The sequence below is a fragment of the Sinohyriopsis cumingii genome, chromosome 5 (genome assembly GCF_028554795.1).
Source record: "Sinohyriopsis cumingii isolate HCF-2022 chromosome 5, ASM2855479v2, whole genome shotgun sequence".
Taxonomy (NCBI): Eukaryota; Metazoa; Mollusca; class Bivalvia; order Unionida; family Unionidae; genus Sinohyriopsis; species Sinohyriopsis cumingii.
Window position 1 is genome coordinate 57,244,125 of NC_142965.1, and position 25,575 is coordinate 57,269,699.

At 36.2% G+C, this 25,575-nt stretch overlaps 1 protein-coding gene across 4 annotated transcripts in view; it reads left to right on the plus strand.

Moving 5' to 3' along the window:
• Nucleotides 1–25,575, plus strand: part of LOC149799227 (uncharacterized) — a 71,897-nt gene that overhangs the window by 27,597 nt on the left and 18,725 nt on the right. For 2 of the 4 annotated variants that reach the window (XM_089958498.1, XM_089958500.1), the window contains 4 exons: nucleotides 1,562–1,760; nucleotides 6,620–6,709; nucleotides 11,471–11,881; nucleotides 15,841–15,897. In XM_089958498.1, the coding sequence (XP_089814624.1) occupies nucleotides 1,562–1,760; nucleotides 6,620–6,709; nucleotides 11,471–11,881; nucleotides 15,841–15,897 (757 nt within the window). The remainder of the gene's footprint in view (nucleotides 1–1,561; nucleotides 1,761–6,619; nucleotides 6,710–11,470; nucleotides 11,882–15,840; nucleotides 15,898–25,575) is intronic. The other 2 variants (XM_089958501.1, XM_089958499.1) reach the window with 2 other exon arrangements.

Consider the following 25,575-nt stretch of genomic DNA (forward strand, 5'->3'; position numbering starts at 1 on the left):
AATTTAGAAACAGCTTTATGATATCATTCTCAACCTGTATGTTGAATAATTAAATACATGAATCTCTCACATCCTTCAAGGAGTCATCTTCAGGTTGAGTATTCATGTGCTATAATCCAGAGATACCATTCCAGCCTTGACAAAAAAGTTTGAACATGAAATAAATGTAGTGTCCACAATCAGTGTAATTTATCATGTTGGGCATAATGCTTCCACAGGTTGTGTTGCAAACTGTTTTTTTAAGGCAGGGTTTAGTGAGTAAATGGAATTGAGAGCAGTGACAATGATAATGTTTCCCTTGTTATGGCATGTGATATTTTATGTCTCTTTCGGTGTGGATGTAGATTTCTTGAATTATAACTCTGATAGTGTCAGGGTCATGTCTGCAATACCGACAGTTGTTGAAGATGTTTGAGAAATTAGTGATTGCCAGGAAGAGACTGATTTTGCTGCCACAGGACATGACAAAAATGACAATGACATAGTACCAGCCACAGTACCCAGAGCCAGGGTGGTTCTGCATAGCATAAAAGAAATTAGATGTACCTACACCTCAGAGTGATGCACTCAGGATTCTTAATGAACATTTGCATGTCAATGACAAATAGATGAACAAAAATTAGATCAGATTAGTGAAAAAATAGGCTACTGTTGCATACCTGCCAACTGTCCTGTTTTATCCAGGAATGTTTCAGATTTGTATGACCTCCAAAAAATTATATACAGAGAAATATATTGTTTACATTCCATGTTCAGTGAGTAATTTTCAATATTTTTTGGTGAAATTCTGGTTTTTGGTCAAAACCAGTAGTTAATTTGACTTGAAATGTGTATGGTTTGTTCTGTTCAGTTTATTATAGTGGATACATTTTTTAAAAAACAACATAATTTGGATAATGAACAAAAAAAGTTTAACTTTAAAGTCCGCTACAGAATAAGGAATACACTGAGGAATATCCATTCATTTGGTGCAGTTCAAAAGACAATGCTTATGCTGTCATTCTCCACCTCAAAACTGAAACCCTGTCCTGGATTCATTTTCAAATTTTTTTGGCTGGTACATGTACATGAATGTTAACACTTTCAGTTAATTGTAAAACTTGTGCAGCATCATCAAAATGGACCTAAAGAAAATCAACATTTTGAAAAGAATAAATGATGAATTTGGATACTGTATTTCTCAGTTAATACATTATAAAAATCCCAGTCTGCTTTGAAAATAATAACTTGTTTTTACTGTACTCGTTTAATGAAGCAAAGTTTCAATTCTACTGATTGGGTCCCAAAAATTGTGTTGTTGGAATCTTCCCAGGATGGTGGTGGTGATGATGATGATGTTGTCGTACCATGTGATCCAACTTGAAATGTTGATTCATATGTATTTTTATGTTTGTGTTAGTAAATGAGGTTTGTATGACATTTTTTTGGATTGACAAAAAAGAAAACTAGTCTTTGGTTGTTCCAACATTCATGCGATAACAATGTCATGAGATTCATACAATTTTCAAATGACTTAATTATGATGAGTTACTCTTTTACAAATCATTTTCAATTATTTCAGAAAAAGAATCTGCCACCCGTGAAGGCTCCTGTAACTCCCCAGAATTCCCAGTCCAGTCAGGTGATCACACCACAGTCCCCAGGCAACGTGAGTCAGTCGTCCAAGTCATCAGGGTCTACCACCATGGACCTTTTAGGCGACCTGGGTGGTGACCCCTTCGCAAGTTCAGCCTCAGCACACTCACATCCAGCAGGAGGAGGTAATTTCACAGAAAAGAGCACTTAAAATTATTTATTAAAAAAAAGAATATGGAAATATTAATTACATATTGGCGGAACAAATCAGCTGGTGGACAGAATGATTTGAAAAATTGGTATTATTTTAGAGTGATATAGTTAGTGAAATACGTTTTGGGACATACTGTTAATTCACTGCTTTTTTTGTGCATTGACTTGTTTTGTTCCTCAAATGCTTAATGTCCCTGATAAGTGTAGTCCTGTTGTTTTCACAGATAGGAGAAGGGGCCCTGTTGCTTCCAGAGATAGGGAATGGGGATAGGATCTATTGATTCCATAGATAGTAGAAAAGGCCCTGTTGATGCCAGAGATAGGTAAAGGAATCCTATTGATTCCATATACACCTCTCACTCGATAACTCGCGTACAACAGGGTCTACAAACAGACCACACTATAAGCGAGGGACTCCCAAAATTGAAAAAAATATCGCTTTGACAGCGAGAAAACCAGGGATGGGGGCATTAAGGAACTGGCATGTTTACTGACTGATTCCTCATTTTTCAATCATGTCGATAATAATTTTTAATAGCATGCTTTTTCTAATGAAGTTGTTCGTTATTCTGTTTAAAAAATATTTATTTTCAAAATTTCCAACATATGAAAGATCGGTCCAACTTGTTTCAACAACCATCACATGTACACGTAAAAAAAGTTGTGTATTACGTCACTGCTTTTTGTTTTCTTGATGTGTCTGGTTACCATACTGGTGTTTAATATTAACCTGCAAAATTGGGAGTCCCCAGAGCAGGGAACTAGACTAACTGTTGATACACCACCAAACAAGATTCCTTTTTTTCAAAAACACGTGACATTTATTTCTTGAGACAATTGTCTATGTTGAAACTCAATTTTTGCTTTGCTCAGTTAGTACAGTATTGATTTCATGAATTAATGAATTGTTGTTAATAATGAAACTTCTTATCATCCTTGAGGATATCTCTAAGTGCCAGTTCAAGAATTCTCTGAAACTCACTTGCCTACAATGGTCTGTATTTGTGAAATCAGACTCTTTGTTTTACGAAGTATTTGTTTCGCCTGGTTGCCTTATCATTGATCAGTTATGAAAGAGTCTGTTAATTTAAGGTAGTTTATGTTACATACACAGTAATGTTTCTAAGTGTTCGATTGATCAAATGAAGTGAGTTCACCCAACATATGACCAGGGCCTCTAGATTTTAAGTTTGTAGGAATTTCATCCCTTTTGATCTTTTTTCATTCCACTTTATTTGATTCAAAAGACATAATTAGCATGATAATACAAAGGAGGCCAGCTTTTAATTCAATGCAACAATACGATAAATACTTCCGGAAGTCAGTTATGAAAACACTGTCAGCACCCAATTAGGTTCTCAGAGAAAGACTCACAAGACATAGCTGTTATGGTAGATTGGCGCATTTTACGTTTAATTACAAGAGGACACATTGTATTTATGATGATTACACTTAAAAGGAACTAACAGATAGAACTAGAACACAAATTTCAGTTTATAAAAAAATTATTTAATTTGTGTTTATTTATTAAAGTACTGCCTCCACTTGGCGTGAGTGACATTTTCATTGATCAAAATTTCCTTAGATATCATTAATTGCGGTGTACTAGGAATGTCATTTGGAAAGAAAATGTAAAAATATGTATGACCTATTTTTAAATTTGATATTTCACAGTGTTGATTAAAATTTCCAGATCCTATCTACCGTTTTTGACGATAAAGCGAGCAATACATCAAAGTTTCCTTTACCAATTTTGATCACAATTTTCATCAAGTTCAACAAATATAGATCAGTTTTTAGGGTATTTTCTGGTTTAAAAAATGGGATCCATGCCTGCCCCGCATTATAAGCAGGTTCGCGAGTTATCAGTGCGCGAGTTATCGAGGGAGCGGTGTATATTGGAAAGGGGCCCTGTTGATGCCAGAGATAGGGAAAGGAATCTTTTTGATTCCAGAGATAGGGAAAGGAATCCTGTTGATTCCATAGATTGGGGCAGGGGTCCTGTTGATGCCAGAGAAAGGGAAAGGAATCCTATTGAATCCATAGATAGGGGAAGGGGCCTGTTCATTTCAGAGATGGGGAAAGTAATCTTAGGGTTCAGTAATAGTGTAACGGGCCCAGTTGATTCCAAAGATAGGAAAAGGAATCCTATTGATTCCATATATAGGGGAAGGGGCCCTGTTGATGCCAGAGATGGGGAAATGAATCCTATTGATTCCTTAGATAGGGAAATGAATCCTGTTGATTCCATATATAATGGAATATGCCCTGTTGATTCCAGAGATAGGGAAAGGAATCCTATTGATTCCATATGATAGGGGAAGGGACCTGTTGATGCCAGAAATGGGGAGAGAATCATTAATTGCATAGATAGGGGAAAGGAGTCAGTTGATTCCGGAGATAGGAAAAGGAGTCCTATTGATTCCAGAGATATGGGAAGGAAAATACTGCTGATTCCAGAGATTTGAGGAATTGTATTATTCCAGAAATAGAGAAAATAAGTCCTGTTGATTCCAAAAATGTGGAGGGAAGTCCTATTGATTCAAAGCTAGGGGAAGGATTCCTGTTGGTTCCAGAGATAGGGGAAGGAGTCCTATAGGTACAAAAGGAGAATCATTGTGTATTTGGTATTAAAATTCTTGTAGAAAACAATGAATATTTGAAATTTAATACCCTACAAAAATTGGTGTTGTTCTCTCCCCACATATAGTGAATTGACTAGCAGCAGGACAAGCTATATCTACTGGCAACTCCTTTTTGAATTGATTTAGCAAGAAAGTACAATTAAAACTTTAATAATGTTACTGAAATATCATGAATAATACAGGTCCCCCTCTGCCCCCACCCCAGCTATGACCAGGCATGAACATAATCATAACCAGCAGATGGCACTAACTCTGTTGAGAAAACCTATTGTATGGAGATATAAAAAGTAATAGCAAATATAGAGGAAAAGAATAATAAAATAATTACAGTTATAAGGCAAGTCAAATTTAAACATCTTAAGTGTGTTCTTTGTTTAAGTTTCACACCATCTCAGCAACACTGAAGAGTTATTTTGTGGAATAGGACCTGTTGTGGTTAGCTTTCTGAAAAGTAAGACCAAAAGACTGTTACAATGCAAAACAAGAAAATGTCAGACAGTTTTAAATTTCAGTAGAATAACTGACAACCCAACATATAAAGAATAACATTCATAATGAGGCAGTAACTCTTTGAACAATGATCATTTTGAAAAACAAAACTTGTGTAATTGAGGCTCTTGATTTTAGTTTCTTGATGTGAGAGCCCAGTGTTGATGACCTTTCCCATCTACAAATTTGGCCACTAATCTATATTTTAATGCTTCATTACTTGTGTGCTTTTCTGTTGACTTTTGAGTCTTCAGATATGAAATTGCTTGTAGCCTTTGAAGTTCAGGAACCATTCAACAAGGGACATGCCCTGTCACAGTTCCATATTTTTTCCATTACATCTAAGTTTTTGCCTACTTTCCAGACACACCTCTGCAACCCTTAACCTGTTTTTAAGCTGTTATAAATATATATACCAGTAAGTAATATATAAAAATGGATTATGATATTTCTTTTCATAATTATGGCTGTCTTCCTTATTTTTCAAAATGACAGAACTTATTTTAAAAGTGTTCAGATTTTCCATGTTAAGATGAGGTGGGTTTTTTCTATCCCCATGCTTTCTACAAAAGGATTGGGAATATGATTCCCTCCCTCCATCTGTTCATCTATTTGTCAGTCAATCTGTCTACCACATCTCCTCTAAACTACTTAGTGGAATTTGAATGAGACATTGGGTTTTGGGGCTTTTTTTTGTGTGCTTCTGATGTAATCATCAGCAAAAGGGGTGTCATCTTTGGCTCAGATTCCAGAGGACCTAGGTAGAAAGTAAGATGTCCAGCAATTATAAGGACATGTTCAGTGGAACATCATAAGATGCATAATATAACTGACAGATTTTGCAGGGTCATTGTCTGAATATAGGGTTGAATAATGGGTGTGGGATTTGGGGTTTAGTGCATGACTCTGGAAAGTGCTGTAAATAATGTTTGTGGGAATTTGTGATGCCAGTCATTACAGTTGCTCAAGCATTTTAGTGTACCTGGCCTTAAGGCCTAGTAAGCTTATGAAATGGTCCTGTGTCCATCAACACCTGCTTTGTACCCCTTTTGGGTCCGTATTTCTGATTCATTGTTGATCAAACTTGGAATATGAGCTTATATCATAAAAAATCATGGACAATTCAGTAATGATTATCATCCATGCATATTAACAAGGTGGTCTTATCTCTGATAGGCTGAGCTTGTTACCACTGTAGATGTGACACTTTTGAGACAATTTTTTGAAACTTAAAATATAGGCATATGTAACTAAGATCTCTCATGAGTTTGTTAATGCGCATGATCTATGCTTCATAATGTGTTGTTGCATGTGACTGAGTGAGCTTGTTACCCCGCTGAGGATTGTATTTTTGATCTAATCTTGATCAAACATCGTAAATAAACCTACATCAGCAGGACTTGTTGAGCTTCTTAGCACTTGATGAACTATTTCACACCTGATTTTCCTCCTCGGTAAATAATACTATTATCAAGATGTTGACTGGGTCTTATTATGAGTTGATATTGCATTTTGATCACACTTGTCCGATTGTAAGAACATGACCTATGCAGACAATCTCCCAAATTTCATATCCCGCTAAAATAGTATTTTTAAAGATAACGGCATGTTTAATATGCATCGTAATTTGCTCATGGTGTGAGAGGACGAATGTTAGAAGTTGTAATAACTAATATCTTTACTTTATTATTTTCTAGGTGGTTTTGCTGACTTTGGCAGTTTTGGAACTCAGTTCAGCAAGCAGTCAGCTGCTCCTGTATCAGCTGTTCCAGGCTTCACTTCATCCAGTATATATTTTTATATCTTTATTACATTTTTTGTCCTCTCCTGAATCAATTTTGTTATTTTTGTCTTCGCACATAATGAGGCATATATATCGCCTATTGGCACTACTGGTCATGGACAAGAACACCTTATGGAATGCCCTGTTATTGGTCGTATGTTGTCCATCCGTAAAGTGTGGTGTTTCTACTCCTCCTAAACTACTTGGATGATTAACATCAAACTTCACACACATATTCATCCCAAAGTCTAGCTGCTCTGAAATGAAAAGTGTATCGATCCGATATCCAGTACAGTTGCTATGGCAGCCATCTTGAAAACCTTGTTACTGTCACTACACCCAAACAGAGAGTCTTATTGACATGGAATTTTCACTGGAAGACTTCTTATGATGTCTAGAAATATCTATATGAAAATGGTGTTGATCTGTTGTCCGAAATGACTTTCCTGGTGGCCTTTTTAAAAGTCTTGTAATAGTAGGTAGATGGTAATATTGAAATAGGGTTCTAACCAGGACTTCTTATGAAGTCTAGTTGATCCTAAATACAAATTTTTACAGAACCGACATCAGAGATGGCTTCAGTGGCAGCCATTATGAAAATCTTGTTATCACTCCTCCTCTAACATGGAAGGTCATATCAGGGTTGGATTTTACTTCAGAAGACTTCCTACTATATCTAATTGGTTCTAAAGAAAAACAGTGCCAAACTGACCAAAAATATAGCCACCATCTTGAAAATCTTGTTATCACTATGCCAATTACATGGAAGGCCATATCTGATGTGGCTTTTCACAAGAAAATTAATTTTGTATTATGTCTAGTTGGTCCTAAATGAAAATGGTTCTTACTGACATCCATTATGGCCAGCTTAGTAGCCATCTTTAAAATCTTGTTTTCTAAATGGAATGTCATAGCAATATGGATATTTGCTGAAGACTTCTTATGAAGTCTGGTTGCCCCATAATGAAAATGGTGCCAATCTTACAGGCAATATAACCACAAGTTGGCCAGCTTGAAAGTCATTTTACTGCTCAGTAATATTAGAGATAATTATAGCACTCTGCAGTTATTTCGGATGTGATTTTGGTAAAACTTAAAATTATGCTTTTATGAAAAGATCTAAAACAAATTCAATAATGAGCAAGATCCAGACATAATAATGAGGTGATCTAGAATAGCTTGGCTAACTTTCTGATAATTATTTTAGATAATTTTGATTAAACTTGGAATGTTTGCTTATATCTTCAAGCTGTTTAACAATATTAACATTTTTATCATGATAACGTATGTTTGTATTAATAAAAGCCATGTTTTCTGGTCCTATTTTTTTAATTATACTTAAAGTATAGACTTTGTATTATCAAGATCTTGGATGGGTTCGATAATGAGCAAGATCCACAATATATTAAAGATGTTATCTTGGATCTGATTGGCTGAACTTCCTACCACTCTGGAAACCATATTTGTGATTCAGTTTTAGACTTAGGCATTTTGCTTATATCACCAAAATCTTGGACTGTGTCAGTAATGAGTGAAATCCATCCATATTTATGAGGTGTTCATGCTTGTGATTAACTGTGCTCATTACCAGTGTGGAGCAATGATTTGGATCCATTTTTGACCAGAATTGGAACATGGGCTTATGTCACGAAGATCTTGGGTAATTTAAAATGAGTTAGATTGACATATATTAATAATGTGATCTTGTGTGATGGGCAAACCTTCTTACCGTGCGTGAGGCCAGGTACTTTTATTGTTAGTATCATCAACCTTTGGATGACTTTGATTATAAGACACTTGGCATATTAAATTACACCTTTTTTCTTTAGAAATAGATTTTATCAGAATGTAATAATATAGGTAAAAATGACATAGAAAGTGTTCTTACAATACCACATAAACCTGATTAGTGAAATAGTCAACTATTATGTAAGCCAGGTAGATGATATCAGGTCCACTTAGGTCTCTTGTTAATGAATGTATACAAAACATATTTATTGGTCACATGTAAACATGGTCCTTAACACTCCTCAATTGAATTAATTTTTCTGAATGTACCATTAATTGACTTTATTTTATTTTTCACTGCTGACAAATGTGGGATAGTAAATATGATAGAATTTTTTTGTAACTTGATAATTAAATGCATGATAAACATCCCATGGAGTATGATGTATCCTTGAATCAACTTTATTTTGTCGCCCTAATTTTTAAAAAAATGCTTTAATGGTATTTGTTTCCTACAGCGCATCAGTTTTCTTTAAAATCATTATCAGAACAGTTCACTGCTTTCTATGGACCTATGGAAGAAGTTATTTATATGGTCTTTAAAGATGGGTTAATACTTAAAAAAAGATGCCCTACTTGTATGTTCAAGCTGGCAATTTTGGGGAGAAATTCCCTCCTCCACCTGGAGAAAAGCAGATTATTTTCTGAATCGAGGGAGTATTTAACAAAGGAAAAAAGGTAGAGCTTGAAGATATGATATATGACTTTGATGATTTTTCTGTGTAAATTTTGACAAACTGGTTTGAATTCCACAATTATAATCCTAGAAAGGGTTTTTGTCTTGCCTACTGGTTATGGATGAGATATGGGTATCACTTTGTCAAGGACTTTGCGATTGTCTCTGCACTTCAACCTTGGTGGATATTATGACATTCTCTCATGCATCTTCTTACTTATTACCACCAGATCTCGTAAACCTCCTGATAGAAATTTACAATATCTTATAGTTATTATGTCTGTAATTATGGTAACCATGTGTAGAAAAATTTGTTATCCTTTGCTCCCACCCACTATAATTATGGTAACCATGTGTAGGAAAGGTGTTATCCTTTGCTCCCACCCAGTACATCCCTTTTATTGGGTCAGAGGTATGTTGCCAATTTCTGGAGGGATGACAATTTTACTTTTAGTTGGCAGATTTCAGCAGTTTTCTTTGTGGCCATCAGGACTAACTATGTGATCACTAGAAATATTAGGACAAAATTTTAGGGACACTTTGGTTGTTGGGGAGGGGAGTATAAGGTTAGTAAGGCAAGAATAGTATACTGGTCTGTCGGCTGGACCTGTTTCTGTTTCCTTACTGTGCATAACTGGGATGTTGTTTACAGAACTTGCCTAAATTGTTTTCTAAATGAAAACCATTTAGAGCACGCATAACATATGTTAGGCTTACTTATGTTTGGTATATAAAATGAATATCACCAACTGTAGGATTGGAATTTTCCAGGTAGTTTGGTTATCAAACAAGTTATCATGTATTTGCCTTTCTCTATTCAAACCAATCCCATCATCACTGATTAACCTTTTGTTGTTCAAACCAGTCAAACTGAAAATTATCAACCACTATGAACTTTTACAGCTGGGTACTTAACGTGAACAATAAAAGATTTTGTGACTAATCATTACCTTTACAGGGTAATACATATTTTGTGCAAAATGACATCCAGTCTGGTTTATACTGAATCAGATCTCTTGGTCTGCATCATCTAAAAATGTCCGTGTACTTTAACACTGATGTTGTCACATATATTTCCTAAGATGGATATATAATGACTCTGCATGGACAAGCAAGCCATTTAAACTGAATATTCATTATCATTTAAAGGTATGGGTTATCAGATTCTTAATAATGACTCTTATAGCTCCACAAATTTGGTACAACATACCTTTGTAAACTGTATGACTTGTAGTGTACCCATTTAAAGGTATGGATTATAAAATCAAATTATTACAAATGACACATATTGCCCCCAAAAGGCTATAAATGATGATTGGATTTAACAGAAAAAGGCTAATCAATGATGACTGGTTTGAATAGCAAATCGCTAATCAGTGATGACTGGTTTGGTTTGAATAGCAAAAGGCTAATTAATGACTGGTTTGAACAGCAAACGGATAATCAGTGATGACTTGTTTGTACAGCAAAAGGCTAATCAATGATGACTGGTTTGAATTGCAAAAGGCTAATCAATGATGACTGGTTTGAATAGCAAAAGGCTAATCAGTGATGACTGGTTTGAATAGCATAAGGTTAATCAATGATGACTGGTTTGAATAGCAAAAGGCTAATCAGTGATGACTGATTTGAATAGCAAACGGCTAATCAATGATTGGTTTGGTTTGAATAGCAAAAGCTAATTAATGACTGGTTTGAACAGCAAACGGATAATCAATGATGACTTGTTTGAACTGCAAAAGGCCTGTGAATGATGATTAGTTTGGTTTGAATAGCAAAAGGCTAATTATTGATGACTGGTTTGAATAGCAAAAGGCTAATCAATGATGACTGGTTTGAACAGTAAAAGGCTAATTAATGATGACTGATTTGAATAGCAAAAAACTAATCAGTGATGACTGGTTTGAACATATAATTATTCTGTCTGAAAGCATCATTAGTAATGGTGTTCAATTTTGCTGTTTCTCCAAAACTGATGTACATCTATTAGAAAATTTGATACATGATTCAGTCTTAAGGAATGCTATTTACCAGTTCCAAAAATTTGTCATATGTAACCTTTTTTAATAATATATTATCATGTTTTATGTCTACCTCCATTTAGTGCTTTTGCTTGCAGTCAAGAAACCTGCATTATTTTTTTAGGGCAAAAATTGATATCCATAGAAAAAGTAGGTTACTATGACCTTTTTTTGCCCAAGTGAAATCATGTGATCTAAACCTAGATTTCAGAACTGTTACACATAATAAAAATGATAAATAAGATTCTGTTTTTGGTGGTGAACATACTTATTGTTACAGATCCCCTTCAGCCAATGGCACCAGGTTCCACTACATCAGTTTCTGCAAATGGACCATTTAGCAGTGCCAGCTCAACTTTCCCTTCATCTCACAGTGGAGATAAGTATGCAGCTCTCTCGAGTCTTGAGGATGTTTTTAGCAGTACCAGCAGCACTTCCCATTCTACCACAGGCAATTTAGACTGGAAGGGAACTGGCAGCAGTACAACTCCAGGCACTGCAATCAACTGGGGAGGAAGCAGTGGCCCTTCAGGGGGTAGCAGTATTAGTTGGAGCAGCCAAGGTAAAACTGCTAGTGAGGGGATGACAAGTGTTAATTGGAGCGGCTCGAGTAGTAGTGGAAGTACTGTTGGTGGTGGGAGTAGTGGCATTAATTGGAACAGCTCATCTGCTTCTGCTAACCCTACAACTGGTAGGTTTTACAAATATGCTTATTTATACCTCTTGCTTGCAGTCATCTTTATTACTATTGTTAGCTCAACTGTTCATAGACTACAAGCACTGATGGGGTGGTCTGTTGTACTTCATTTCTTCATTAGCACAGTTTTTTAGCTTCACCTAAACTCTTGCAAGATTGCCAGGAAATATTGCACACACATTTTATCTCAAGGTCTAGTTTGTTCCAATAGAGAATCAGTCCTGTTGAGGGACTGCTCCATGTGCTTACAGTCTGGGTTCTGTTCATCCATCCATTCATACATCGAAGCTTTCTCATTAAATTTGCCTCTCAACCATTATGGTGATTTAAATAAGCTTCACTCATTTCTGATATACAAATATGTAAATATGCAGTTCAGAAAGATTTTAACAGTACATTTTATATGACTTAAGTGTATTTTATAAAGCAATGCATAGGGTATGACCAATGTCTTTGCCTTAGGTATATCAAAACATAAATTTTGTCTTTGCTAAAAATAAAATTGAAGATTTTAATGGAATGAAGCAGATTTGGTAGGAGAGTTAACATCATGAAAACCTGCGTTATTTGATTTTCACCATTTTTCTCTACTGGTCATAGACCATAGGGGCATTTTGTCTGGCTTGGTTGCTTGTTTTTCTATTGTCTATCTGCTTGTTGGCACAAGTTTGTTATCACTACTCCTCCTTAACTACTTGGAGGATTGCCATACTCATGGACATATAATGGATATTATTCATTCAAAAGAAGTGATAGTACAATGGTTTTAATTTTATTGGAGCTGTTGGCTGGGATAGAAGTTCTCCCCATCTTGCCTATCGTGAGACTTACTATTGGTTATGGGGTGTAGGATAGGCCCATGGCACTCTCGGCTTGTCATTAGGTGTGACTATTGGAGTCAGATGGCTCAAGAACTAGCTTGTAACTAAAAATGCCTGGGTCAGGTCAGCCTGGGTTGTCTACCATGATGTTTCCTTGGGCAAGGCACTTTGCTTGAGCTGCTTTGGCACTACCTGTGTTGGTGTTAACATCAATCTATTTATTATGAGACTGACTTATGCATTTTTTCAATTGAATTATACATTATGTGAATATTTCATGCTATTGCCAAAATGGAGTGGATAGGTTGCACTCTCTTCAGTCCTTTATTCAGCTTATCAGTGACAGTATTTGATGATCATACAGTCTCATTCAGATCAGATCTCAGTTGTCCTGCGTGAAGATCTGGCAATGACTGCTTACGGGTCATGTTCTGGTGACCTTTGAATTAGCCAATGGAAATGCAGCTTTCACAAATCTGAAAGTCAATCAAATTGTTCTGCACACATTGATGCTCTTCACCCATACTACTTAGTATCCCAAATGTGAAGCAATAATACTTTATCTGATTGGCTGATAAAATTGGGGATCATAACTTGTATCACCAGAACATGACCCCTAAGCAGTCGCTGTCAGATCCTCACAGGACAGTGGAGATCTGATTTTAATCAGACTGGATGAGCCATTGAATTTATTTGTTGTTAAGTTTATGTATGGGTACCAATAATTGGATGGATCCAGGAACAAAAGAAATATTTAATACAACAGCTTTAGTCCATGTTAAGCAAAACCTAATATTGCCATTGAACAGAATCAGAAATATTTGTAATGCAGTTTTATTTCAGGTATTCAAAATAACAATAGCAATTTTGGCAACGTCTTTATATGTTTTAGAGGATAATAAGTTTTGGCAGGGTATATTTTTGCAATCTCCATCTGAGACCCCTAAGTTGCTAAGATGTCACCATAGCTAAATAACCCTTACATGGAATGCTATTTTCAGTAGATGTATTCATGAGAAATGGTTTCAGGTTGAACATTGTTAACCATCTCTAAACAAATCATATATAATTTAGGATGTTGTTAATTGAATCACCTGAAACTTCTATTACTTAATATCCATCAATACTTTCTTGACTTGAAATAAGCATTTGGCCTTTCAGAATTGAATTTGTCCATATGTGTTTTAGACTTTTTCTTTTAAAACTCTTTTATAAATTTGAGACTGTACAAATTAATGTTGATGATAAAAAATATAAAATATTCCAGATAATTACTGCCAACATCTCATAGGGCCTCATTTTGATGGAAAACTCAGTAACATTCCACAAATATGGGGACAAATTGTTAGATATTTTGTAATGAACAATATTTATCATAAGCATTGTTCTGTCAATTAATCATTACAAATATTTTCAACAAAGATGGTTGAAAAACATACCTGAACAAAGCTTGAAAATAATTCGTAATAGTTAATGGACCTATTGCAACTGCTTTTTATAACCTGCCATAATAGACAGAGCATATTGTGTTAAGGTGTTGTCCATCTCCCAATTAACTGTTTGGCGTCCACTCAGTAACATGAGTTGACCACCATCTACTGATACCAGATTTTCTGGATGGCTTGCACTTGAGCTAAAGAAGAACTCTATATATTATGGGCTCCATGATTCAAGGTCACTATGACTGACAGTTATAAAATGGTTCTGTACATTAACTCGAATTCTCCACCATCTGTATCAAATGTTTTGGATTACTTCAGAGGCAGATTAGGTGGTGGCTTCAGTATATCTGCTCTAAAATTGAGTGTGAAAGGACCAGAATGTTTTCCTGAGTAAGTTTTCTTTCTAGTTAGTTGAATGTATAACCTGGAAATGCTTAATGCACAGAAGCTTCCAGTGATTTTGCCTGCTTAGACTTTACCAGAGGTTCCATCCCACAGATTATCATGACAGCTTGTGTATGCGCCACTTAAATTATATTTCTAAATTTGCAACTGTGCTTGCACTTGAGATAATGAATAACCTTTTTAATTTTGAGGTCAAAGTTCATGGTCATCACAACTCAGAGAAGAAAAATGGTTTCTGAACAATAGGTGATTGTCTACTGTGCACAGTTACCAAACCTTGTTTATGGCTTGTGCTTGGGGGTAAAGAAGAAACCTGTTGATTGGAGAGAAGTAAAATGGTTTCCACAACAACAAAACAATTCCCACCATCAGCAGTTATCAGACTTTGTGGAACGTTTGCATTGGGATAGGGAAGAACCTTTTGGGGTCAGTAGGTCAAAATTCAAGATCACTATAACTGATAGAAATAAAATGGTTTCTGTAGAATAACATTAATTCAGTATCACATACTTGGACCAAACTTTGTGGATTGCTGCACTTTGGATAAGGAAGAAGCCTATCAGTTTTGGGATGAAAGGTAAAAGGCCAAGGTCTTTGTGACTGATAGAAACGAAATTATTTCTCTACACTAACATTAGTTCTACATCTCAGACCTGTACCAAACTTTGCGGATGACTTAATGGCTTTCATTATGACTTGTTAGTGCATGTAATTTATTTTTATAAAAAAACACATTTGTGTGATAATATATGCACAGTTTTGCCAGTTTAGTATGCGAGGATTTAATATATGTAACTGTGTATCCTGTGTCTAAGTGAAACACATTAAAAGACCAGAAATGATAAATTTTATCCAGGACATACAGAAAGTTTGAAAAATGGTGTGTGTGGAGTGGATGTACATTTGTGCATTAATAAAAGGCAAGGAAATATTTATTTGGTTCTGACAAAGATTTGCAGTAGCCAGGTTTCTTGTTGTAGAGAATTTTACTGTAGTAACTGTGTGTAGAGATACTTATAGGAACCATAAGTGAAACAAAATCTTCAGGCATGCACTGAAAACATTAAAAGTTAAACCTCTTTAGAAAAGTTTTTCTTCTGCATCTTTGGATCTTGCAGATGTGCATGTTTACAGTATTTATTACAGAATTATGATCTAGAGAGTTTTTCCTATTTATACCCCTTTCAACAAAGTGAAACATCTCTTGTTTCAATAGATTTGCAGTTGAATAATTATTTTTCTTTCTTGTGCTCCTTATTTACAATGTTTTTGTTCCTTCTGACAGATGCATTTTTTTCCAATAGACTGGGACCCCCAGGAAACCCTTTTCTGTCACAGACTGGTATAGTAATTGATTAATGTTTCAGCCATAACTAAGCACACACAACTGATCCAGTTGAACCTTTTCTGTACATGATCACTATTTTGTGATCTGTTTATAAAGCAAAGAATTGTAAATCTATATTACAATATAACAGAAAAAGTTATCAATCTTGATATGTCTGTCCACTTGTATGTTGGTTTATCCACTCTCTCAGCAAGTTCTTCTTCCAAAACTTGATCTGAACCATTCATGGTGCAAGTTTGATGGTAGATATGGTGTCTACGAATGTTTACATTACTTGCAATTTTCTCAAAATATGACCAAATCCAGGTTTATTATTATCAGCTGCAAAAAAAGTAATGCATCGATCATAGTAGTGCCTGAAAGATTATATGATGAATACAGCAGGTCTGTATGCAGGAGTCAGTCATTTCATACACCTTCTCTTCTGTGTGTACTGAACATTTGCTTTTGTGAAATGTTTCAGTTTTTGAAGATTATTATTATAATTACAATATACCAAACTGCTTTGAGAACACACCCTGTGAGAAAATCCCTGCAAAAGTAGAGTCTAGAACTGCACTTGCAATTTTTTATACATAAAAAGTGAATGCATTATGTTTCTTTGTGAGCCTTGTGACACTTTCATGTTAAAAAAATATTTATCTCTGGTTTGACACAGACACCAACAGAGTTAACCCCACATTGACACAGACACCAACAGAGTTGTCTATACATTGACATGGACTCCAACAGAGTTGTCCCCACTTTGACACAGACACCAACAAACGCTCTACACCTTGCTTACTTACCTGTATAAGAGAATTGACTGCTGAAAACATTTATTTAAATATGAACTACTTTTGTTTTAAAGATTGTATATTCATATTAAAGCAGAGAAAACTAAAGATAAAATGGAACAGTTGTGAGTGTTAGATGGCATTTTATAGCATGATGTTTTGTTGCCAGCCTGAACTGAGATGTTTGATTGTATTCCTCTCATCAGATGCAATGGAGCAAGTCAGATTAGATGATAACATCTGGCTAGCAGTCAGTGTAGCTTCTTCATGAACAAATTGCAGGTTATTCTTTTATATTCATACTGTATTCAGTTCTCTACTTGCACATGCCTTGATAAACAAATATCCTTTTTTAGGGTGGTCAAAACTTGCATGAAAATGTCTATTACAAGTAGTAGTGTCTCAATTCTAGCATCTCGTACATGGGGAAAAAGCTGCTAAATCCAGCCAAGAATGTCATGATTTTCGTAGAACTACTTATTTGCATGTCTTGTGTCTTGTTACCACTTAACTTTGTTGGTCGAATAAGTATTTCTAACAGATTTTGCAGTGTTTTATTCAGAGCAAATGGAATATGGATAAAGAATGCACCACCAAATAGGAGCCCACTACCTAAAGGGGGCTAACTCTTCAGAGATAATTATTCACAACTAGTGTTTTAAGGGTCACCAAATAAGTTATGAAAACAACCTTTCACACTATCATTTTTAGGTCACTAACATCATCAGCTATATTATCAGTTGAATACATCCCCTGCCACCTTTTGACATAAACTCTGCTTCCTCCTGAATCCAATGGCATCTGATTGACAAGTGGTCTAAAGTGCTTGCCAGCTTGGGTTCAAGTTTCAGTTTGGCTAACTTGGGTTTGTGAGAAAGCTTGCCAGTAACTTCCTGTGGATTGGTGGTTCTTCCCATAGTTTTCCCAGATTCTTCCACAAAATATACTAATTGTCATGTATGGCCTATCATGTGCTGAACCCACAAAACAAAACAAACCAGCCTCTTGAATCCAGCCTTTGAAGGAAAACAAAATAACATCTATAAACCATATAGACAAAGGGAAGAAACTCTTAACCCAGGACATTGTCTTACCTCATTGCAGTACAGTCAGCAGCATCCCATATAGCCTGTTGGTATCCAGGAAAATCAACATTATTTCAACCCATCCGTCTTGAAAGTCAGTGTGGTATTATGAATAAATATATTTGCATAGTTATGGTCAATATTTGTGGAAATTTTTCACAGTTTGTAAAATTTGTTTTTTTTCGACATTGTGCTATAACATGGTATCATTGGTGCCTGTTGTTTATTGTTGAGTAATGCATACTGCCTGCATTGTTGCTTTGGTGATGAGTACTGTTATTGTTCTATTTGAACACTGATGTTATTTTCCATTGTTTTTGTCATTTGAGTTAAATAGTGACAACAATCTTGTGAAATGCAAGAGATTTAAAGTTAAGAAGGATATGTGTGATAATGCAGTGTATGTACAGAGTGGTCATAGGGTGTATGGTCCACATTTCTGCACAGGAATTTAGAAAGTAGAAAGTCAAAAAGGAACAGGTCAAGTCAAGATTAATGGAAAATTACATTCTGTGCCTTTGTCCAAAAAATGTGAATAGCCAGTGTAGTGGGGAATGCCACAATGCCCACCACCCCCAGTCTGGCATATAATGCACTCTGTGACTGTTACATCTGTGCATCTTGAATTGGAAGAATTGAGCATTTTGGAGATACTAGCTGTGCACCTTTCCTGGACACTGCTCAAGTATCGAATATGGTGACTTGTGCAGGAGGTGACACAGTGCAGTTGCTGGCCTGTGGAAAATTCCTATCCATCACATATCTTCAGTAGTGTCTTGGACTTAACAAAAGAGTGTCCTCCCATTCTATGGCAGCTCAGCGGGTGTGAGTCTTCCTGTATGTCCAAGTATGGCCATTGAGACTGTAGGTCTGGGCACATAGGTTATTTGTCCAATAACAGTGGTTTGTGTTTTCTTTCTTTGATGCTGTATGCTATTACTGTGGCTGTTGATCAGCCCGTCCAGCTGCCCAGTCAGCCCTGTCACATTCCTAGGCGCCGCTTCAGCTGCTTGGATCCTTATTCACATAAATCTCCTGTGGTTAGATACTGTTTTGTACACAATGACAGTGGCTCTGCCAAATCAGTGCCTCTAAATGTTTCCCACAAAACCTCCTAGTTAGTGTGGAATATAGTGGCAGTTTCTGTTTAATCTGGCATTGCTAGCAATTTTTCTTCTTGCTGAAAAATCATACATTGATTAGGCGTAAGAGTCCATATTAATTATCAAGGCTATGCAGGTCATTCCTTATCAGCCAGGTAATTTGCCCCACTACTTTTATTTTTTACACCTGGCTACTTAAAAAAAACTGTCCTTGTTGTGGGCATTTCCTAAAACCCCTCACCTGCTTTGACAGGTCACCCTCCAACTTTAAATCCGAAGGCCCTAACCATTATTTATACAGCTTCTTTCTCTATTTGTCGTCACATAAGTTATATCATTCCTTGGCCCTGTGATCTGTGTCCATGGTGTGCCATTGCTTTTTGGAGTTAGAACTGAGGATGCATGGAAGCAAACAACAATAACAACCTCTCTATCTTACTTTGCTTCATTTTCCAGTTGTTAGACAGCATCCCAGACTCAACAGAGAGACAGCTATCAGCAAAAAAAACCAAACAAAAAACCCCACCAAACACCAGCCAATATCAGCAGTTTTGGTCTAATTTCTGGTAACAACAGGTCCCTCAGTTTCAGAGGAAGTTTAATAAAAAGGATAGGAAGCAAGTTCTCTGCTTTCTCAAGCCTCACAAGAACCATCATTGACTAAACCATCCAGTGGACGCCAGGGTCTTTCAAGGCTTAGACCATTTTCTGGAAAACAATATGGTGATCAGATGTTTTTCATTGATTATTCTAACCTTTTGTTAGACCCTTCAATGACAGACATTCCAGGCAATCAAGAGAAGGTTGATATTTTGCAGGAGAAGATATGTTCTTTACTCCACAAGATTCATAGTGGAGAGTTCACATACTGAGCCCCTCTGAAAAGCTCGGGCCAGTAATTGCATAGCTGCGTCAAGGTTTAAAATGGAAATGTAACTGATACATAATTTCATGTCTCTATCCATCCATATTCATGCAGGTTCCTTTGGCTCGACTTCTAGGAATAATATACTAATTTCTTGTGTGCTTCCATTTGAACTCAACATTGGTTCACACGGACCAATTTTGTCATCACTTAGTTCATGCTAACTGTCAGCAGTGACAGCAGCATATCTGGACAGCACCTTTCCAAAACACATGGTGAGTTTAACTGTGGTGAAGGACAGGAACAATTTTTTCCTTTCCATTTTCCTTTGGCTGGTAGAAAGTCTACTGAATTGGGAGAAGTCAGATCTCAACCCATCCATGCATTTTCTTTTACTCATTGCGGTTGCAAATTGGCCAACTTTTCACCTGCTTTTTGCAAATGTCCATACTTACCCAGTACTGGCCCTTTTCTAGTTGGCTCTATCATCAAGTTATCATCTCAACTGAAATAAGACTATAACAGCTTCAGTTCCATAACAAACACTGGTTTATGACAGGAATTCCTCTGGAAAAACCCCAACCAGATGTTATTGTCCACAACAAGCAATGGCTTATGACAGGTTTTCCTCAGGAAAAGCCCAACCAGACGTCGTCATCATCATCATTGTAAACATAATCATCATCATCATCATCATCATCATCATCCAGGGGCCCCGAGTGGCCGAGTGGTCTAAAGCGCTCTTCGTTACGGATCACTGCCATCTCACCTCTGTCTGCGGCGGTTCGAGTCTAAGATTCAGCCAATGTGGGCATGTGAGAAAGCCTGCCAGTAGCTTCTCGTGGGTCGGTGGTTCTTTCCGGGGTTTTCCGGGTTCTTCCTCCACCATTAATACTGGCCGCCATGTATAGCCTATCGTGCTGAAAAATGGCGTTAAACCCCACAACAACAACAAAAAAATCATCATCATCCCTTAACCCAAGAGGCCGTTTGGGCACCATAGTTGATTTTACAACTAATTCTCTCTATCTTTCCCAGTTCTCTACTGCTCTTTGGGAATCTCCAGATCCCATGCCTGCCCATTCCTTAATGTTGTCTTCCCACTTATTTTTCTTTCTGCCTCTTCTTTTGCACCCTTGCACGGTGCCTTGCAAGATTGTTTTTGCCAGTCCAGATAATCTTGAGACATGACCATACTACTTCAGTTTGTGCTTTTTTACAGTGGTCAAGAGGTCTATGTGGGATCCAATGGCATGTTGAATCCTGTTGTGGACTTCTGCATTGGTTACGTGGTCAATGTATGAGATGGCCAAGATCTTGCAGTAGCATCTCATTTCGAAGGTTTGAATCCTTTGTCAATCTGATGTGAGCGTCCATGTTTCACAAGTATACAGAACCAATGGATATGACAATTGAGTACATCAGCCTTATTTTGTAACCAAAAGCAATGTTGGTATCTTTCCATATTGGTCTCAACCTTGTTATTGCTGCTGTTGTCTGGGTAATCCTGCAAAGTTGTTCTGGTTTGGAGCCCTAATCTTTGTTCCCAAGTACTTGAAGCTTGTGACTCTTTCCAGCTTCTGTCCACTGACCACTTGTCATAGTCTGCAACAAACAATATCTTATGACAGGAATTCCTCTGGAAACCCCAACCAGATGTTATGGTCCACAACAAACAATGACTTATGATAGGAATTCCTCTGGAAAACGACAACTAGATGTTATAGTCTACATGAATGCATTCATACAGTTGGGGAAATCACAGGTTGTCCTACTTCACCACATTCAGTGACAAACCAGTCTTCTGTAGTAAAGGCATTCAATTTCTGGAAGAGTCTACACAAAAAATGGTTACTGGGTATTTCTCATATCAGACAACTCAGTGATTTACTACTCTTCCAAAAAGTAATGTGATTGAGGAATATATTCAGTGGAGAATGTAAAGTTTGTGTAAATTATGTTTTTCCAAGAATTTTATTCAATCTCATTACTGTTGACAGCTCCCATGCATCTCTGCAAATGAAAGTAATCTTGTTGTATCAGCTTAAACTTGTAAACATCCAGTTATTGGGTAGTCAACTAGCAGTAGTAAGGAAAAGTAATGAGGGTCTTCGATTTGTCTATATTGCATATAGACAGGGAAACAAATTTCTTCTTTCTGAAAAGACTGATTCAAGAGGTAGCACAAAAAAATTATTTTCTGTAATTGAGAGTTGAGTTATTTTGTGAGATTAAAGTTTTTTATGCTTGCTTAATGGTACAGTGAATTTTAGAGTTTTTTCAACCTTGCTCCTTTATGTACATACACATAATGGGACATTGTTTAAGGCATTATTGGTACACTGGATGTTACATCAGATAAAGTAGTTTTATGCAAGTTTTTATTTCTTCAAAAATTACTGTCCCTTCTCAGGTATTCTATATTTTAATTGAAAGGTTTAACAGCAAGTGTGTTTGTGTATAGGGTTTTGCAGCACATCAACACAATCCATTTGATAGAGTGCGAAGTAGTTTAGGTTTCCTCCCCCACCCAAGTATATGAAACAAAGACAAAAAATGCTTAAAATATAGTTTCTGTTTATGTTCTGATGTATACTGCACTCATTGAACCAACCAATACCTCCTTTGGAACATCATTATAGGAAACATCCCAGGGTAAAAAGATTACTTCCATTTATTGTCTCTTAAGACATGCAGAATGTAACACCATATTTATTTTATGTCCCTATCCCACATGTGGAATTTGAAAATAAATATAACACCATATTTATTTTATGTCCCTATCCCACATGTGGAATTTGAAAATAAATATAACACCATATTTATTTTATGTTGCTAGCCCACATGAGGGAATTGAAAATAAATGTAACACCATATTTATTTTATGTCCCTAACCCACATGTGAGATTTGAAAATAAACATAGTGTATGATAAGGAGGAGCTGGTCCTGATCTCCTTGGCATGAAGGGATGAAGAGGCATGTATTCCTCATGGAGGGATGAAGAGGGCATGCATTCCTCATGAAGGGATGAAGAGGGCATGCATTCCTCATGAAGGGATGAAGAGGGCATGCATTCCTCATGAAGGGATGAAGAGGGCATGCATTCCTCATGACCATCAGCCAATCACAGGTTAATACCTCTCAGTTGAAGTAGGTGTCCAATTATATATAAGTCAGATGGAGCAATTTATGTAATTTGCTTATGGCTGGTACAGTATTGACCATAGTAGGATTCAAATCCATGGCCATTTGCTATTTGATTTAACTTTGCAGACCCAAGCACATTACCATAATTTATGCCTCTTCCATTTTCTTGGATATGGATGCTGTTTCTTTTTCTCACTTTATCCCCCCATTCCCCATTCCACACACTGACAAGCACACAAACACTCAGTTCATGTGCGGAATTGAGATTTAACTGTATTTTAGCATAATATATTTAGTATAATATTTGCCCTCGAAAGAAAATCATTTGAATTGGATGCTGAACATGAAAGCTTGACAATATTTTATAATGCCCTATATGCTGAATGAGGTACACTTTCAGATACACTATCATTTTCACATGCATCACTTGGTATCCAGCCAGATTTGGACTGCAGTCTGCAATGCCCAGGATTATAATTCTCTGTCAATCTCGTACTAAAGTTTGACATCTGATAGTGATTTGATATTAACATAATTAACAATATAAACATTCATTTTAGGTAAGGCTGATATTGAGTCTGTTTATGCTTTTGTATTCTTGTGGTATGGTATGCTAAGAACCAAGAGTAAAATGTGGAACATAAGCACCATGATGAAATATTAGCTTGTAGAGTGTTTTGTTACCATCGTAATGATAGTTGGCACAGTAAACTCTTTCTTACCACATAATATACAGTATATATATTTTCATTTACTAAAGGATGTCCTCTAGTCTCTACTTTCTGCATTCTCACTAACTGAAAATAAGAATGTAAGAATGTAAACTGTACACGTAACAGTTACAGTATGCATGTATTTAGGATAGTGTGCATGCGTTCATAGGAACTATCTCAGATTGACAGTTGTTTCATAAGCCTAACACTGCTTGTATTTGAATGACAATATATAATTTCAGTCAGCCATTATACAGTGCCTCATTTATGGTCTTTGTTTTGCAAGCTTTACCTTATTTCAGCTGCAATCATGGTTTCTAATTAAGTTGATGTGAGACGTAATGGACAGTTTCTATTGTGTTTAAAGAAATATACTGGAAGGTCTCTGAAAACCATTTTGCAATCTCATAAAACTTTTCAACTTTCTGTAAATATTCTATTGAGCAGATTTAAGGTCAGTATTTCAGTGCTAAGTATGTTTCAGATTTGTATTCACATCTCTTTATGTGACTCCACTTTGTAGGGAGCATATTTTACTGTTATTGTCTTTATGAATCCATTTTTGTGTCAGCAGATCTGTCAGTTAGCTGATCACTTTCTGCATAATTTAAGTTCTACAGCACCTTCCTTCGTCAGACGTTACAGTTAAGTTCTTGATGAAATAAAGAAGTCTGTCAATATTTGGATCCAAAAGTCCGCAGTAAAGGTCACAGTGACAGAAAAAAGAAATATGATTTCTGCACAATAACATTATTTATGCTTTACAGATCTGGACCACACTTTGTACATGTCTTGCAATGGGGCTAAAGAAATAGTATAGTGATTTTGGAGTCAAAAGACTTAGGGTCAAAGTCATGGTGACAGAAATAAATAAACTGCTTTCCATGCAGTAGCAGTATCACAGACTGCAGTCAAACATTACAGGTGTCTTGCATCTTAGGTAAAAAAAAAGAAGCATATTGATTTGGTGTCAAAAGGTAAAAAAGTCAAGGTACAAAGCACATACATTTCACCAAAGTTTATGAATGACTTCATGTTCAGTAAGAAAGAAGTCTATTGAGTTTGGGGCTATAGGACAAAGGTCAAGGTTACAGTGACTGAAAGAAGAAAAATATTAGTTCAAGTACTTATACTCTGACTAAAGATTGTGGAGGGTTTTTATTTAAGGCTTGGTAGGGCCATTTGGGGTTTTGCAGATTAACTATCATTCTAGAGTAACTGCTTGATCAAAGTTTAGGGTAATATAGATTCTTGGGTCTAAAGGTCATTGATCACGATTATGGTAAGTTGATAGCCACACATGATGTTTGTTAAAGATCACATACCTTGTCCAAAGGTCCAAGTCGTTGAGACTTCATTGGTGACTATTCTGCAGAGTAAACCATACACACTATTACATGTGTTCAAGATTGTTAAAATTGGGGCAAATATATAATGTGCCATTCACAGTACTCTTCCTCTTATACTGTTCTGGGAGCCATGTATGTGATCTTTGTTTAGAAGGAATGTTCCAGGACTATACTGCATTGTTAGAAGCAGCACTAGTAGCCATGCATGTCTTTAATATATAATCAAAGGGATTTATATATCCCTTTGATTTTGGCTTTGCCCCTGCCTCCAAAAATATTTCTGTTGGTGCCCATGCTATGACTGTTATAGCTAGAGCAATGTAATTTTAGGTGGGGCGGGACCATATACTTGGATATGTTCCATGAACATACTGCATTATGAGATGCAGCAATATACTTAGAGTTTTATAAGGAGACCAATGTAGTTATAATGAAAGTCACCTGTTTTTTATATTTTTATACCAATAATCTACATGCAAAATTTGAGCCAAGGTTTAACTTAAAGTTGAGATGTTTTATAAAAGTGGATCCAGTTTGTAGCAGATATTAATGTATTTAGTAAACAAATATGAGATAAATGCTTAACTTAATAATTTCTAGATGAAAAATTATTTATCTTTGTATTAATATATG